General features: G+C 43.2%; 5 protein-coding genes across 5 annotated transcripts; 4 read left to right on the forward strand and 1 right to left on the reverse strand.

Annotated features, from left to right (window-relative positions):
• The first annotated feature begins 2,358 nt into the window (after window positions 1-2,358).
• LOC117894614 (inositol oxygenase) lies at window positions 2,359-3,721 on the forward strand. Its single transcript, XM_034801769.1, has 4 exons — window positions 2,359-2,477; window positions 2,546-2,720; window positions 2,780-3,356; window positions 3,421-3,721. Exons 1-4 carry the CDS (start codon window positions 2,460-2,462, stop codon window positions 3,527-3,529), a joined length of 879 nt encoding a protein of 292 aa, XP_034657660.1. The 5' UTR covers window positions 2,359-2,459; the 3' UTR covers window positions 3,530-3,721.
• Window positions 3,722-4,790: 1,069 nt separating this feature from the next.
• On the forward strand, window positions 4,791-6,495 carry LOC117893203 (esterase-5C). The gene is made up of 2 exons (XM_034799718.1): window positions 4,791-6,196; window positions 6,254-6,495. The coding sequence occupies exons 1-2, from the start codon at window positions 4,807-4,809 to the stop codon at window positions 6,493-6,495; spliced, it is 1,632 nt and encodes a 543-aa protein (XP_034655609.1). The 5' UTR covers window positions 4,791-4,806.
• A 715-nt stretch (window positions 6,496-7,210) lies between these two features.
• Window positions 7,211-9,035, forward strand: LOC117894335 (esterase-5B). Its single transcript, XM_034801320.1, has 2 exons — window positions 7,211-8,651; window positions 8,706-9,035. Exons 1-2 carry the CDS (start codon window positions 7,256-7,258, stop codon window positions 8,933-8,935), a joined length of 1,626 nt encoding a protein of 541 aa, XP_034657211.1. The 5' UTR covers window positions 7,211-7,255; the 3' UTR covers window positions 8,936-9,035.
• Window positions 9,036-9,895: 860 nt separating this feature from the next.
• Window positions 9,896-11,696, forward strand: LOC117894068 (esterase-5A). The gene is made up of 2 exons (XM_034800921.1): window positions 9,896-11,325; window positions 11,382-11,696. Exons 1-2 carry the CDS (start codon window positions 9,927-9,929, stop codon window positions 11,627-11,629), a joined length of 1,647 nt encoding a protein of 548 aa, XP_034656812.1. The 5' UTR covers window positions 9,896-9,926; the 3' UTR covers window positions 11,630-11,696.
• LOC117894069 (THO complex subunit 6) lies at window positions 11,683-12,887 on the reverse strand. Its single transcript, XM_034800922.1, has 2 exons — window positions 12,718-12,887; window positions 11,683-12,664 (listed from the first exon to the last, which is right to left on the reverse strand). The coding sequence occupies exons 1-2, from the start codon at window positions 12,828-12,830 to the stop codon at window positions 11,722-11,724; spliced, it is 1,056 nt and encodes a 351-aa protein (XP_034656813.1). The 5' UTR covers window positions 12,831-12,887; the 3' UTR covers window positions 11,683-11,721.
• Between the last annotated feature and the right edge of the window lie 4,616 nt (window positions 12,888-17,503).

Below are 17,503 nucleotides of genomic sequence, written 5' to 3' on the forward strand. Positions count from 1 at the left end.
CTCAATAAAGAATTGGCATATTCGAAAGTGTCGCCAACACCAAAAAGACTTAAGTCGGGTATATCTTGTGCTTACGTAGACTTATTGAGCTTTCGATAGCGGTTTTATGACCAAAAATTGCTCTATCAAAGAATAAATCCGAGGATTTGGTACTACACTCACCTAGAAGCAGTGTACGTTTGTATATTTGACGCATTCAACTAATCGTATCAGCTGTATCACGAGCAGGAGGACGAGAGTATTATTGCTTGGCTCGGTGACCCCAGCTGTCCCGGGAATCGAATGAATTATGGCAAACATGTGCACAAATCTATCAGCAAAATATTACTTTTGAATTTGAAGTCCGAAGAGTTTGTCTGGCGAAAGTCGAGCTCACGAAAGTGATTTATGAAAATGACTTGTGGCCCGTAGTAAGGACTGTGGGCAACCGCTAAGTTGCATTGAAGTGATTCACGTCGGATTTGTGCAGAAACCCAGCCATCTGTGGGCGGTGTTCACTGTAGTTGGAAAACGGATTGATCATCGTTGTTTGTCATTAGGCTCCATTTAGCGTCTGGCGACTTTGTCCTTGTGCCCCCAAACTATACGTACACATGATCCCCAGGCTATATTTGGACGCTTTTTAAATTATAATGTCATGCTTCATGATTAATGGACTATTGGTGAAAGAGAAATCTAACTTTTTTAGCCTAGAACTTGGCCGAATGGCCGTCAATGAACCAAGGGCATATCTAGACATAATTAACGCAATTGGAAACCGATTCACTGCTAGCAGTACATAAAAATATGGAAATGTTCAGCTTGGACAGCTTGGACTCCATGCCTTCCGTGCATTCCGTTCATTCCGTGATTGCATTTTAAGATCTCGCACGTCCGGACCTAATTGATGACTGCATCAGCATCACGGTCGGCGTCAAATACAAATATTATGAAACTTTTCCATTGCCTTCTAGCTTCCCCCATCGCTCCATACTATACATGTACGAGTATATGCTCATATATGGGTACCTCTAATAATATTTGATAAGGTTTATTGACAACCAACCACTCTCGATCGTTACATTTTGACCCTTGACGCCACGGCGATGGTGACGAACTGTGATACTACGCCTTGTTGAAACATGAACAAGCCCCTCAAGCTAAGGCCCATGTCCAGTTCCATCTCGCGCCGAGACCCACATCCAAATCCATCACAACCAAAGTGGCTACGATCAGTCCCCTCATTCGTGGGCAGAGGCAGTGTGAAATCTCAAGTTGTAGTTGGCACTTGTGGCGTGTGTGAGACCGGGGATCGAATCGGAACGGAACGGAACGACGTCATGTAGACGACTGATAACTTTTCTCAGGCAATCCCCCCCTTGATGGCACATTATTTCTGCGCTTGATGACTGTGTACCCAGATTGCGAGGCGTTGTTGCTACTTTTAGACGTCCGCATAGATCGTCCGCTGGATCTGGGACGTTGGCTTTTTCCAATTTGTATGCTGCTTTCCTGGCGGTTGTTCAAGGTCGAAATGAGAGCTATCGGAGCTTGCTTTTCAGCCTTCTTACTTGACACTTCACCTATTTGTCTCAGTTTTAGACATGGACTGGTATCGTGCTAAGCTGTCAGCCCAATGCATATAAATACATTATCTTGCACTCAGTTATAAGCGGGAGTCTCCTAAACATTATACAGATCATCGGGTCCCTGTAACTACAGTCAAAACTCCTAAATAACTGTTAAACGATTGGATAATGCTCATGTAATACTTTTCCATAGGTAAAGCAAATCACTCAATGAGCTCTTTCACAACGGCCTTAACAATCAGTTAATCACTCAGTCACGTTATTCAATACAATGGCCCTGCACTTGCTACAGATACATATATGAACATGCATATGTACGTATATATGTATGCGAGTACGAGTCGTCCTTGTGTATCTGGCATGTCACGACGTAATCAGTCAAGTGCAGCTCGCAGTTTTATGCATTTGTTGCATGGGGGACTCGTGGAGCGCCAGATAAGGGCGTGGGCGCGTAGGCGGCTCAGACGTCTGATAACAGCCATTGAAACCAAATGTAATATGAGGAAGGCTCGTGGCTTATCACTGAAGAGCCCTGCATCCCCCACAGAGGCAAAAGAGAGAGCTAAGCATCAGGCGGAGGTACGAATGTTGATAACTGAATGGGAGAGGAGAACGGAACTGAACGGATCGCGGCGGAACGGGCGGGGGGCAGACGGTTCCCGTTTTTCAAAATAACAAAAGTACTATAAATCATTTTCGAATATAGTAGAAGAGAGAATCGAGTACTATATAGAATCGGTTTGATTGTGAATTCTGTTTAATTACTAGTAGGCGGCAGCCTATAAAAATGTGCGGCCGGTCCGGCCAGAGACTCAAAAGCGTTTCGGTGGTCCAAGTGTTCGGAACTGTTTAGCTTCTGGTCTTAAATTCTAACAATCAAATCTCTTTAATATGAGAATCCTGGCGGAGGTAAGGCCTTTTCGGTTTGAAGGAAACCGCAGTCCAAGTATCTAAACGAAGCTAAATGTAATTCACAGAATCACGTCCATTTGCTGGATCCTTCGGAGCTGATGCGGCCAGAGCCCACGTTTGCCGACAAGAATCCCTCCAAGTTCCGTGACTACAGTGTGGACACCACAGATCCCCTGAAGGAGCGCGTGCGTCAGACCTATCGTCAGATGCATCTGAATCAGACGGTGGACTTCGTCCAGGGTAAGCCGGTTTAGTGTGTGTCTCAGCCCGATGTTTGATCGTTTCCTGCCCCACTGCAGGTCGCCGGAATCATTGGCTGCAGTTCAATACGATTCAAATGACGATTCGCGAAGCTCTGGAGAAACTAAATGATCTGGTGGATGAATCCGATCCCGATCTGGATCTACCCAACATCATTCACGCCTTCCAGGCGGCTGAGAGGGCACGCGCCGAGTTTCCTGAGCACGACTGGTTGCACCTGACGGCACTCATCCACGATCTGGGAAAGATCATGGCCTTCTACGGGGAGCCGCAGTGGGCTGTTGTCGGTGACACATTCGCTGTGGGCTGCCGTTGGGGAGACAGCATCGTCTATCGGGACGAGAGCTTCGTCGGAAATCCAGACGGGGCCAACCCATCCTACAATACTAGGTATGGCATCTACAAGCCCAACTGCGGCGTGGACAACCTGCTCATGTCCTGGGGCCACGACGAGTACATGTACAGTGTGCTCAAGCACAACAGAACGAAGCTTCCCGACGTGGCATGCAACATAATTCGCTTCCATTCGTTCTATCCTTGGCACAATGGTGGAGACTACAAGCACCTGGAGGCCCCCAAGGATGTGGAGACAAAGAAATGGGTGCTGATTTTTAAGTGAGTAGCGCTACGCTTTCCTCTTTTACCATTTCTTTTCTGCAATGATAATCCTTCGTTGCAGTCGCTATGATCTTTACACCAAAAGCGAGGTGGTGCCAGACATCGAGGCTTTGTGGCCTTATTATCAGACTCTGATCGACAAATATTTGCCAGGAGTCTTGGAATTCTAAAAGATTACTTGTTTATCTTTATTGGTTTGACTATAATATGTAAATTAATATCATAAGTTACGTAATCCCTTTAATAGCTATTGCAATTGAAACAGCTGTTGTGAATATCTGAAGTACGAGTACTCATATCCATATGCATGAGTATGAGTATCCAAATATTTATATGACAATAAACATCTATGTATGTATGTATATCCTATTAAAGGTTGCGATCCATTTAGGTTTAAAATTAAACCAAATCTAAACACTTCTTTCTTCTCTGAACTGGATAATATGGGTAGTCTCACCATCTCACGTCTCCTTCGTCTTTATTTATCAGAGGCAGTGATAACTGTTGCGTTCCAATCAATATACACTAAATTACCCAGTAATAATATTTATAAAACGACCCCTAATCAGAGTAAAAACATGTAAAAATTCGAGCAGCAGCAATGTACGTAACTAATGGTGAGATGGATGGAGGGGCGGTGTCGTCATTTAGCATCTTGATCGGTACATTAAATAGTTCTATAAATAACAAAAAATTCGCTACTAAATGCCACTGTTTAAGTAACAACCTGCCATTTTTCAATACGAGAAACTCTCAGTAAAACAATGTTAGTTGTAGCGACACTGACAAATGTTAAAGATTCATGAAGCACGCACTGTTTAAATGTGATTTAATAATAACAGAGATTACATATGTACATGGAAACACTTAGGTAAAACAGAATCTAAATCGCTTAACATTTTAAGTCTTCGAAATATATAATTTTCTCGCCGCTTTAATTATCTTTCTAGGTTTCTTGATCAGACCCAAAAAACGTACTATATTTTCCTTTAAATATATATATTAAAGGAAAATGTACGACTTGTGCCCCAGCGGGAAACCGGGAATCATCAATCGTATTGTTACCCAACAGCTTTTAATAGATCATTGCACCCAATTCAACAAATTGTAGGTCGGAGAATTGCTTCCATTTTTGCAATATATTCATTGTGTTGTACCATAGTTATAAAGAGCGTGACTAGTATTATAATACCCAGCGAAAGAGTATGCAAATACAGATTTATAGGTTCACGACAAGAGCTATTAGCTGCCGTGTACTTTAAAGGTACAAACCAAAATCATAATCATCCACCCACCTGTGAAAACACGCAAATTTATAATCCCATAGCGTGCCGTGACCGATTGTCCCCTGAGATTAGTTGAGCAGGTGGCGAGGCGCCGTCAAACAATAAAAGCAGACACGGCTCCCACTTCTCAAATTAGTTCCTGTCCAGTCAGAGTGGGCGATATGTTTGCTGCGATATGGATTATCCTGCTGAGTTTTTATTGGCTTAGCTCATGCGCCATTGATCGTGATGATCCTTTGCTCGTGGATCTTCCCAATGGAAAGCTACGCGGACGCGATAACATTTTCTATTACAGCTACGAGTCACTTCCATTCGCTGAGCCCCCCATCGGAGAACTCAGATTTGAAGCTCCACAACCGTACAAGCAGCAGTGGACAGACACCTTCAATGCCACACAACCCCCTGTGACGTGCATGCAGTGGAATCAGTTTATCTTCGGAGACAACAAGCTGGCTGGCGATGAGGACTGTCTGACTGTTAGCGTTTATAAACCGAAGAATGGCAGTCGGAGCAGCTTTCCCGTTGTGGCCCACATGCACGGAGGCGCATTCATGTTCGGCGAAGCCAGGCAAAATGGACACGAAAATATGATGCGCGAGGGAAATCTCATTCTCGTGAAGATAAGCTACCGCCTTGGGCCTCTGGGCTTTGCCAGCACTGGTGACGCGAATCTGCCCGGAAACTTTGGCCTGAAGGATCAGCGCCTGGCCTTGCTCTGGATCAAGCAGAACATAGCCAGCTTCGGTGGTGAACCAGATAACGTTCTAGTGATAGGGCACTCAGCAGGCGGTGCTTCCGTTCATCTGCAGACGCTACGTGAGGACTTTAGCAAGGTGGCCAGGGCAGCAATCTCTATCGGAGGAAATGCTGTAGATCCATGGGTGATTCAGAGGAGTGCACGAGAGCGGGCCTTTGAACTCGGCCGTATTGTGGGCTGTGGACAGGCAAGCGACTCTGTGACACTCAAGAAATGTTTGAAGTCCAAGTCCGCCAGTGAAATAGTCTCGGCTGTCCGTAGCTTCCTCGTGTTTTCATATGTGCCGTTTACGCCTTTCGGCCCTGTTGTGGAACCGCCAGATGAACCAGAAGCCTTCATTACCCAACATCCTATCGATATTATTAAGAGCGGGATGTTTGCACAGGTTCCTTGGGCTGTGTCGTACAACACTGAGGATGGTTGTTACAACGCAGCTGTGCTGCTGGAAAAGCAGGCTTCAAACGGCCGAGAATTGATGGTTGACCTCAATGATCGATGGTTTGACTGGGCGCCGTATTTGTTGTTCTACCGTGACTCAATGTCGACCATCAAGGAAATGGACGATTACTCCCGTGAACTGAGGCAGGAGTATATGGGAGATCGCCGATTCAGTGCAGAAAGCTATTGGGACCTGCAACGACTTTTTACTGACGTTCTGTTCAAAAATGGCACGAAGCTGGCATTGGATCTTTATCGCAAACACGGAAAGAGTCCAGTGTATGCGTTTGTCTACGACAATCCTGCCAACACAGGAGTTGGCCAGTTCTTAGCCAAGCGCACTGATGTTCATTTTGGTACGACTCTTCTAGACAGTGGAATACAATGAGTTCTGATGATTTTCTATTTTCCAGGAACGTGCCATGGGGATGAGTATTTCCTGATATTCGAAAACCTCGCACGAGGCCCTAAGATGCGATCCGATGAGGAAATAATTTCACGAAACTTCCTTAATATGTTGAACGACTTTGTTCTCAGCGACAACGGAACTATGACATATGGAAACTGCGTTTTTCAGGATAATATCGGCGGCATCCAACCTCAACTGCTTTCTATAACGCGAGATGGCTGCGAAAACCTCCAACTACAATTATAATACATACATTTAACACAAATAAAAGCGCCTATTGGCGTGTTGTGCAACCATTTGGTAGAATTAAACAAAAACTATTCTTTTTAAGTGCAAACATTTGTATCGATAAATCAAGCCCCTTCTGCATGAGATACCTCCCGGCACTATACGGGTGTAATATGAGGAACAAAGAAAGGCTGCTTTTAGAAAGAGGATATTTTCATTAGCTCGAAAATATTAGTTCAGCTGTTCAATTGGCTGAGGTAATAAGTAAACAAAACGAGTGATAACGTTATGGTTACGTGCCTCTACAACAAGATACCCTGTACTCGGATTCTGGAGATAGAGGTCCTTTATCAAGATATACTCGCATAGCGTGTGTATTTTTCTTAAAAATATTTTCATTAAATTATAATACCCTCCGCAGGCGTGGAGAAAAATTGATTCGAACAATCACATCAATTTGATTGACTGTTGCCAATGTGAATGGCGATTGTTCTTTACATGTACATATGTACATATGTATACAAAGTTATGTACATATGTATGTAGGTACTTAGGTATTTAATGTTCTTCAATGATTCTTGTCAATATCGACGCCAAGCATGCAAAATCTCCTAATCTTACATAGCGTGCAGTGATCGATCGCTCGAGAACTATCCCACTGAGACTGGTTGGGCAGGTGGCGAGGCGCCGATAAGCCGATTGCTCGACAAGCAATAAAAGCCGACTCAGTTTTCACAGCTCAAAATAGTTTCTTTCAGATCGCGACGGAGTGAGCAACATGTACTCTACGAATATAAGGTTGATATTCCTGTTGGGCTCTTTATGGATTACCTCGTCCGTCAGTGATCCAGCAGATCCGCTGTTAGTGGAACTCCCAAGTGGCAAGCTACGCGGACGCGATAACGGCAATTACTATAGCTACGAGTCTCTGCCCTATGCTGAGCCCCCGACGGGAGAACTCAGATTTGAAGCTCCGCAACCGTACAAGCAGCAGTGGACGGACACTTTCGATGCCACCCAACCGCCAGTGTGGTGCATGCAATGGGGCCAGTTCGTCGAGGGAGACAACAAGCTTGCTGGCGATGAGGACTGTCTGACTGTTAGCATTTATAAACCGAAGAATGGCAGTCGGAGCAGCTTTCCCGTTGTGGCCTACATACATGGAGGGGCCTTCATGTTCGGCGGCTCCAGTGAGAACGGCCATGATAAGTTTATGAGCGACGGAAATCTCATCCTTGTGAAGATAAGCTACCGCCTTGGGCCTCTGGGCTTTGCCAGCACTGGTGACGCGAATCTGCCCGGAAACTTTGGCCTGAAGGATCAGCGCCTGGCCTTGCTCTGGATCAAGCAGAACATAGCCAGCTTCGGTGGTGAACCAGATAACATTCTAGTGATAGGTCACTCCGCAGGCGGTGCATCCGTTCATCTGCAGATGCTACGTGAGGATTTCAGAAATGTGGCCAAGGCAGCAATCTCATTCAGTGGAAATGCTCTGGACCCCTGGGTGGTTCAGCAAGGTGGTCGCGGACGTGCCTTTGAGTTGGGACGCATTGTGGGCTGTGGACAGACAAGCGACTCTCTGACACTCAAGAAATGTTTGAAGTCCAAGTCCGCCAGTGAAATAGTCTCGGCTGTCCGTAGCTTCCTCGTGTTTTCATATGTTCCGTTTACGACATTCGGTCCTGTTGTGGAACCGCCAGATGCACCAGAAGCTTTCATTACCCAACATCCTATCGATATTATTAAGAGCGGGAAGTTTGCACAAATTCCTTGGGCTTTGTCTTATACCACGGAGGATGGAGGCTACAACGCCGCTCTTCTACTTGAAAAACAGTCGTCTACTGGGCAGGAGCGGATTGAGGAGCTTAACGATCGGTGGTTTGATTGGGCTCCGTATTTGTTATTCTACCGTGACTCAATGACGACTATCAAAGATATGGACGATTACTCCCGTAAACTGAGGCAGGAGTACCTGGGAGATCGCCGATTCACTGTGGAAAGCTATTGGGATCTGCAACGACTTTTTACTGACGTTCTGTTTAAAAATGAAACGGAGAAGATACTGGATCTTTATCGAAAACACGGAAAGAGCCCAGTTTATGGATTTGCCTACGACAATCCCGCCAACGCAGGAATCGGCCAAGCACTGGCAAAGCGCACTGACATTAATTTTGGTAATTCCCTTGTCCAGACTACAGAGCCTTTTAAATTACGTTTTTTGTTTACAGGAACGGTGCATGGTGATGACTATTTCTTGATTTTCGAAAATGTCGTTCGAGAGTTTCAGTTGCGATCAGATGAGGAAATAATTTCAAGGAACTTTCTAAAGATGATGAATGACTTTATACTCAGCGAAAATGGTACTCTTGCGTTTGACACTTGCGTTTTTCAGGATAATGTAGACAGCAGCAAAGTTCAACTGCTCTCTATAACTCAAAATGGGTGCGAAAACCTATAAGTGGAGGCTATGAGCTTTCCGCAGTTCCATTTCTTCTCTGAAAAATATATACATATGTACATTTATTTCCAAATAAATTACCAATGACCAGCAAACTTCATCTGCTCTCTATAACTCTCGTTTTGGGTATGAAATCGAACAGCCAAAGGGGACTGCAGTTCCGCAGACGTCACAGAGCGGCCGCTTCAGTTTCATGGAATTAATTGTTACGCCTTATTGATTTAGTTTTTGTTTTAGCCGCTTCTGATACTACACTTGAATGCCCATCGACTTGATATTATTTCAGGTGTTGGATTGATAGAGTAGCTGTCGCTTATGACTGCACAAGAACATGAAGGGAAGATGCCACTGCTCAACGGACTGGACGGCTAAAATCAACAAGTAAAATGGATCGGTTTCCGAGAGAAATCTTATCATGGGATAGGAAATGGAGCGGGAAATCGCTGTTCAAGCTGTTGCTTGTACTTGATGACAACTAATTGTGCAATAAGCACAGCTGTAACTTGTTCTTTTAATTCTTTTGGACTTTCGATAATTGAATTAACGTACTTTATTTGTTTAAAAACAAAAATAAACGAAAAGCGTATCACTGTTTCAACGGATATTGCTCCCAAGAGTTCAGTTAAGCCTCGGCCTTGGGTTGTCGATTTCAACCACATCTGTTGGAATATAAACAGATTATATGTAACTCCGATTTAGCTTTAGGCAGGTGATTATTACTGGACTTCCCAACGAAGGATATATGGACTTCCCACTGCAGGGTATATGAACTTCGGCGCGTTGCCTTTCAGGCCTTTCCTTTTCTTTATAACTTGAATATAAATACAAATACGAGAATACGCGAAATGCCGATTACTTCACATGCATTTCACACCCGAAATATTTGAATGACGAGTCTGGTTATTAAGCGATTTGTTCAGGCACAAAGCGACTATAAAGACAGGTATAAGTCTCCGGTTTTGCGCAGTTCTGTTTCGAGGGAATATTCAACATGTACTTGGTGAGATGGCTGATCTGCTTGATACAGCTATGGATACAGTTAGGGGCGGCTGGAACAGTCTCCTCAATAGATTCCTTGCTAATTGAGATACCCAATGGAAAACTACGTGGACGCGATAACGGACACTATTACAGTTTTGAGTCAATTCCGTATGCTGAGCCCCCTACTGGAGACCTCAGATTTGAAGCTCCGCAACCATACCAGCAACAGTGGACGGACGCATTTAATGCCACCCAAGAACCAGCACTGTGCATGCAATGGAATCAGTTCATTAATGGAGACAATAAGCTACTTGGCGTTGAGGACTGTCTGACCGTAAGCGTGTATAGGCCGAAAAATAGCAGTCGGAATACCTTTCCAGTAGTGACCAATTTACATGGGGGCGCCTTCATGTTCGGCGGACCCAGACAATACGGACACGAAAACATTATGCGCGAAGGAAATGTCATACTCGTAACAATAGGCTACCGCCTTGGGCCTCTGGGCTTTGCCAGCACTGGTGACGCGAATCTGCCCGGAAACTTTGGCCTGAAGGATCAGCGCCTGGCCTTGCTCTGGATCAAGCAGAACATAGCCAGCTTCGGTGGTGAACCAGAAAACATTCTAGTGATAGGTCACTCCGCAGGCGGTGCATCCGTTCATCTGCAGATGCTACGTGAGGATTTCAGAAATGTGGCCAAGGCAGCAATCTCATTCAGTGGAAATGCTCTGGACCCCTGGGTGGTTCAGCAAGGTGGTCGCGGACGTGCCTTTGAGCTGGGACGCATTGTGGGCTGTGGACAGACAAGCGACTCTCTGACACTCAAGAAATGTTTGAAGTCCAAGTCGGCCAGTGAAATAGTCTCGGCTGTCCGTAGCTTCCTCGTGTTTTCATATGTTCCGTTTACGACATTCGGTCCTGTTGTGGAACCGCCAGATGCACCAGAAGCTTTCATTACCCAACATCCTATCGATATTATTAAGAGCGGGAAGTTTGCACAAATTCCTTGGGCTTTGTCTTATACCACGGAGGATGGAGGCTACAACGCCGCTCTTCTACTTGAAAAACAGTCGTCTACTGGGCAGGAGCGGATTGAGGAGCTTAACGATCGGTGGTTTGATTGGGCTCCGTATTTGTTGTTCTACCGTGACTCAATGACGACGATCAAAGATATGGACGATTACTCCCGTAAACTGAGGCAGGAGTACCTGGGAGATCGCCGATTCAGCATGGAAAGCTATTGGGATCTGCAACGACTTTTTACTGACGTTCTGTTTAAAAACAGCGTGCAAATTGCTGTGGATTTGCATCGAAAGTACGGAAAGAGTCCAGTGTATGCTTTTGTCTACGACAATCCGGCTGAACTTGGTGTTGGTCAGATTCTTTCTAGACGCACTGATGTAAACTTTGGTACGTTCGAATTCAAAGTTTTGAAAACTCTTTTTAAGTGTTTCATTTTACAACAGGTACGGTTCACGGCGACGACGTCTTCCTCATATTCAACGTTCCATTCGTGCCAGCAACGCGTCGTCCAGATGAACAAATTATTTCACGCAATTTTATAAAAATGCTGGAGTCTTTTGCTCTTAGCTCAAACGACTCGCTGACATATGGAGACTGCGTTTTCCAGAATAATGTTGGTAGTAAACGAATGCAACTCCTATCAATAACGCGAGGCGGTTGCGAGAACAAGCAGCTTGATTATTCTGTATAGAGTTCTTTAATCCAATGTAAAGATTGTGGAACAGCATTCAAAATAGACATAAATTGTCATTTTCATATAGCCGTAGATTATTAATAATCCTATTAACACGCAGCTGCACATGTGAATGCTTCCAGCTCCTCCAAGTCCTCTTCGCTTTCCTTGTCTTCCTCTCCCAGAACATTGCCATACAAGTCGATTTTACTGTCTAGAAAACGAAAATCTTTCAGGATATGCAGTCTGTTGCTGAATCCAGCGATGGACATAAACTTGATCGGTGCCGTTTGCCACACTGTAGAATAGCAGGCAGTGTGCTCTACTGGAATATTGGCCTGTAGCATTCCATTCAGGGTGTATGACTGCACGTGATTGTGTTCGCCGCCGATAAACACGCCGTCATCCACAAAGTCGCACACATGCACACGTCCAGGAAAGTCAAACACGCAGGTGGACTCCAAGGATCGCAAGTGGAAGATCGACGCTCGTGGACCTCCGCCACACAACAGCCAGTCGTCATTGACCGCCACGGAACCGATCCATTTTCCCCAATCGGGGCGAATCAGCTGGGATTTTGTGTACGGCTCTATCATTGACGTCTGTTCTAGTTGCTTGGTGCTCCAGAATCGAACTGTTCCATCCTCGGCTCCTGAGAAGATTTGTCCATTCGAGTTGCCAACCACAGAGTGTACGTAATCTGTGTGCCCGCGATAGTCGCGCTCTATTCGCCCATCTTCGAGACTTATTTGATAAATTATACCGTCTCCACAACCAGCGAACAGGGTGTCGGTGTCGGTGCTCAGCCACAACGAATTCACGTCCGGAACTTCCACGGCATCTGATTGCATCGGAATCTTAACCTCCCAGGAGCGTTTCGTACTTAATACCTCGTCATCTTCGTTCCACTGCAGCCCATAGACGACACCCACGGTTCCGACTATCAGAAAGTCGCGACGAAACTGCAAGCAATTGATGTCAACAGTACTTCCTTGCGGGAAGATCTTGAGTTTTCCTGGGGGCTCCTCGGCGCCTTTGTCCAGTTCTTTCAGGCTGCAAGTATAGTGTCAATAGTGTATACCATGGACACTTTAAGCAAAAGTTACCTGAGTACAAATATGTCGCCAAAAAGATTGCCAGCAAACAGGTACTGCTTGGACGAAGATATAACCTGCGCCAGCACATTATTGTATGCCCGTTTCAGATCTTTTTCTTTCATATTTGTCAATTAACCTTCGATGCTTGTTTGTTTTTTTTTTTTTTTTGGTTTGCTTTTGTTGGCTTGTCTTCAGTGCTGTGTCATAAAGTAGCTAATGTAGACTTTGAAAACAGCTAGAAAGAGCCAGACAATTTTAATGGAAGCTAAAAAAATGAAAGGTATTGAAACGTTATTGTTATTGCTTTAATCTGGTAATTTTAAGAACTTATCAAGTTCGTGAAATATATCGTCTTCTGCAGCTGAACTTAAGTAAGACAAAGCATCGTATAGCATAGAAACACTATAAGTTGAAAGTTTTTTTTTTTTTTTAAAAAAAGTTACAACACGCCAAAACACTTGGAAAATAGCTGTTTTTCCCTCCATCCTCAATGTTACAACATATTCCGCATATGGCAATTGAAAACGCTAGATCTGTGGTAAAATAGCTAAATTGGCAAAACTGCATTTATATTTATCTATCAATGTAGCGATGTATCGATTTTTTGGATGGCGTTAATAGTAATATATTTATTAATATTTTATGGATAGTTGTGAAGGATATATTATCAGCGGTATTTGTTTTATTAGTTTCTAGAGAACTGAAACGATTTTTCTTTAGTTTCACTTCGTTAGATTCCGATAGACTCTACTTATCGATGCGCACGCTTTTTGAAAACATATATCGATGCTTTTGTGCGATAAGCAAGTCTTATCGGCGTAATATTTTGAAAAAACTACTTTCAAAAACAATGATTCCTACATTTTTTGAGAAAGAAAATATAATATAAATATAGATTATATTCATATTTTGTTTTCCAAAAAAAGAACAGCTCTACCATATACCGAAGCACATGGTCGGTTTTGCACGATATTCAAACGGAAGAAATATTTGGTTGCTTATATGAAGAACCCACCCAACTGGTTTTGCTGTTCAATTCATTATTTCGATTTAAGGAAATACAGTGAATGGTAATTACAATAAGACCGACAAAATCACTCTGTTGCTTTCTCAATTTGCATCTGATATAAATAATTGTATTTTCCATGCACATGTGTTATTTAGGATGCTTTTAATTTTGGAAGGGCAGTTACACATTCAAATAATTGTACTTACCGTAAGTGTTTATTTACGGTTGTACACATTAATTACATTCTGGAAAAAAAATCAAAAAGTCGCAATTTGTAAGTACATCGGAAGGGGCGCCTTAACTTTAACCTGAGTTCGATGGCACCGCATACGTGATATTGTTATTTGCATTGTCACAGTGAGCCTGCGGTAGGTTAAGAAAGTCCAATCTAAGGCCAATCAATGCGGTATTCGTTTTTTAAGAATTATACGTACTAATTTATGCAAACAAACAGTGACGTTTCAGCTTTGGTAGGTAAGCTAAGCTTTAGCTCAGGTAATAATTCGATTTAGATGGTGAGCAGCAGTAGGCAGGGCTGAATCATGCGGTTGAAGAAAGTCCCAAGTGACGTCAAGTCGTAGGCATAAAGCCTGGGTTGTTTAATGTTTCCTTTGTCTATACGATGATTGCCCACTTATGAGTTGTTCTAGAAAAAGGGTAATTGGCACTATTGTGTATTACTTCAACATCAGGTTTTTTTTGATCAAACAATTTTCGATGCGAAGTCTTTGTTTACTTGCCTGAGGAGCAAAGAATTTAAAGATCTAGAAATCTATCAAATTTAACTGGATAGAAAACTATGGCGCATATTGGCTTAGACTGCTGGACCATCCATGTACCTCCTATGCTGAGTTTTAAGAGGTATGCGGTAGTCGCGCCTTATCTACATACATACATAAACATATATATGTACATACATATGTATGTATGCCATTCACACTGGTTTAGTTATACATTTTTGTTATCTGCAGCTGTTGTTGTGTAGTGAAGGGAAGGGAAGGGAGGCTGTTGTTTTCGAATGTTCTAATTTATATGCAAATGCCAAATGGGTTATTAATGTCGAGACAGTAAATTTATAATTAATTATTTCGGCGCCAATCTGCCGCTCGGCGTCCCCGACAACATTATTCACATATTCAATGGTTAAACAAAAATTCCTAAGTTCCAGAATTCGCGTTAAGCCTAGAAATTTGTCAGTGGCCACCATAGTTTGAGCTTTAAATACGGTTTTCCAGCTTCACCAATTCTTTATGTGTTGGCAAAACATATCAAGTTTTACGGGCGGCTTCAGCTGCGCTTCATTTGGCTGAATATTAATGGCATGCAAATTTAATTTGACAACTTGACGTATTATGCGAATTGGAAATGAGCTCGCAGCATCGGAAATTCATTTAAACGGTTTGTTTTGACGACTTTCTTGATGGGTAGGCTGAGTGGGCTTTTAGCACGTGTTTTTTGGGAAACCCGATGATGGCGGCGGAGCTGCACAGGGAACTAGTATTCCATCCCATGCATGTACATATGTATGTACATACATACACATTAGATCCGAATCCGTCTGGATAACTGGCGCCAAAAGGTTTCTCTGCATTTTGCTAACGGCGATCAAGCGATCATCTTTCTTTCTTGGCTAATGATAAATGCCTTTGATGAATGTCTGTAAAATTTGTTTGCTACACGACGTCATGGGAATTTGTTATTGTGTGCGACGATTTGGCCCAGTATTTGGTTTTTTTGGGAATTCCCGTCTCCATAAATTTCTTCGCCAACTTGTTTCTTGTCGTCCCAGCCTCTCTTTCCTCTTTCTTTTTGGTCTAGCCAATTCTGTTTTCGGCTGAGTCTTCGGCATTAAATGAAGTCCAACCGGATCTAGTTTGTCAAAGAAGTGACTTTAGATATTCCGCCTACAGCTTAGCTACTCTCCAAAAATGGGGCAGGGTAGGGTAGGGGAAAGGAACTTTTACTGCCGGCGAAAAGTTGTGTGGCGACTACTGGTTCTACGCCATTGCATATTAAATGCTCATTCGCTGGAACATTAATTAAATTGTAAGACCCGTGCAAAATAAATGGTGTTGGGGCTGACGTCAATGAACGATTTGTTATGCCCATTCGGATGCCCCATCGCTTGGTCAATGCTCTCTCCCTCCGTCCGTAATTAGATAGGTGTCCCGCCCCCACTGCAGCCTCCGACCGCTTTCTAGCAGGGTAGTCTCCGAATACTCCGAATGCCGTCAAGGTCAGCTACTTTCTCGTGCAAGGTAAGCAACATTCGTGGCGCCAGAGCCCCAAGCCGCTGAACTTTGTCGACAAAAACAACGATTTTCGGGTGTTCCCGAGAGCTAATTTGCATTAATTTGCATATCGGATTCCCGGTCGAGAAATTCAGATTTGATTTCGAATAAATCTTGCCGGTTCTTGCAGCAGTCAGCAGTAAACGTAGCAGTCGCAGAAAATGAAATATGCATTCAGTTCTGGCATTAAAACTGAAATTGGTTTGAAAAAATGAAAAGTTAATTTTTATTGAACTATTTGATGTTTGATGGATGTGAACCTGTTCCATAAACTTTGATGATGTGCTGAAAACTAATTGGAAGATTAGATAGCTCAACCAGCCGAAATAATAAAGAGACCCCACCTAGAACGGGAAGCTATTCTCGTGGTGGACACGTGCTCTCCAGGCATCTCCACAGACGGGTCCGCGAAAAGTCCACGTACAATGAATTTTCACACCTTTATGTCCAATTAATTTTATTAGTATTTGGTATTTACATATACACTTTGCACTTGAGAATTGGCAGTGTAAACAATTCGATCAATTTGGCCCTTTATTGAAACCTACTAGTCCGGGATGCTCTATCAAGGTGTACAGCATGTGAAACTGCCTCGACCACTGTTCGCACATCCCTGCTCGGAGTTCAGTCGAAAACAAAGCCATTTCGTCAGATATTCTTACAAGTCGACTGCTAATTGGTAAATAAAGATAATGCGTTAGACAATCACAATCACTGGGTGCTTTCATCAACAAAATTCCATGTTGGCGCCACACAAATTAACTCCCATTTCAAATATGTATCTGTTTCGATCTGCGGTGTTCTTTAGTTCGGAAAATTTTAAGAAAACACTATAGAATGGGATGAAAACAAAAACACTGATTGAGTCAGCGTTGTTGTTTTTCTGATCTGGAACGTAATCTACATATTAAAATGTTTATAATAAACAGACAACGAATCTTGATTCATCGCAGTTCGACTTAAATTCGTCCGAAAGTTTCGCTGGAAATTAGCAGCATTTTTGGACTTTGAGGCGTAAATGAATAACTGATTAATACAAATTCTAATGGCGCCAGTGAATGAAAAAAACCTACTTGGAGTCCCCGTTGTTTACAGGCCGCTCTATACCGAAATGTATGTGAATAAAGAAGAAAAATATGCAATAAAGATGCGCAAAAGCAACTTTCAAAAAAAATTCCACCTTTTCATTTGAATGAAACATTTTCAACTGAACAGAATAAAAGCAAATCGAACAGAACAGACCAGACCAGAGGAAAAAGACAAACAAAACTAGTCTTTTAATCAGAATTCCAAAATTGTTTATACATAATTAAAATCGTATTTGTCACCCCAATTCACTTCTCCGGTAGGGGCTGGGTCTGGACCAGAGCTCGGATCTCCGCTCAGCTGGAATACCTGTTCTATTGTTTGTCCATTGGCTCAAATTTTCTCTTTAAATTTCATAACTTGATGCTCTCCAGAGAACACAGATTTCGTCTAATCCTTAGCACATCTC

This window comes from Drosophila subobscura, chromosome J, assembly GCF_008121235.1.
Source record: "Drosophila subobscura isolate 14011-0131.10 chromosome J, UCBerk_Dsub_1.0, whole genome shotgun sequence".
Classification (NCBI taxonomy): Eukaryota; Metazoa; Arthropoda; class Insecta; order Diptera; family Drosophilidae; genus Drosophila; species Drosophila subobscura.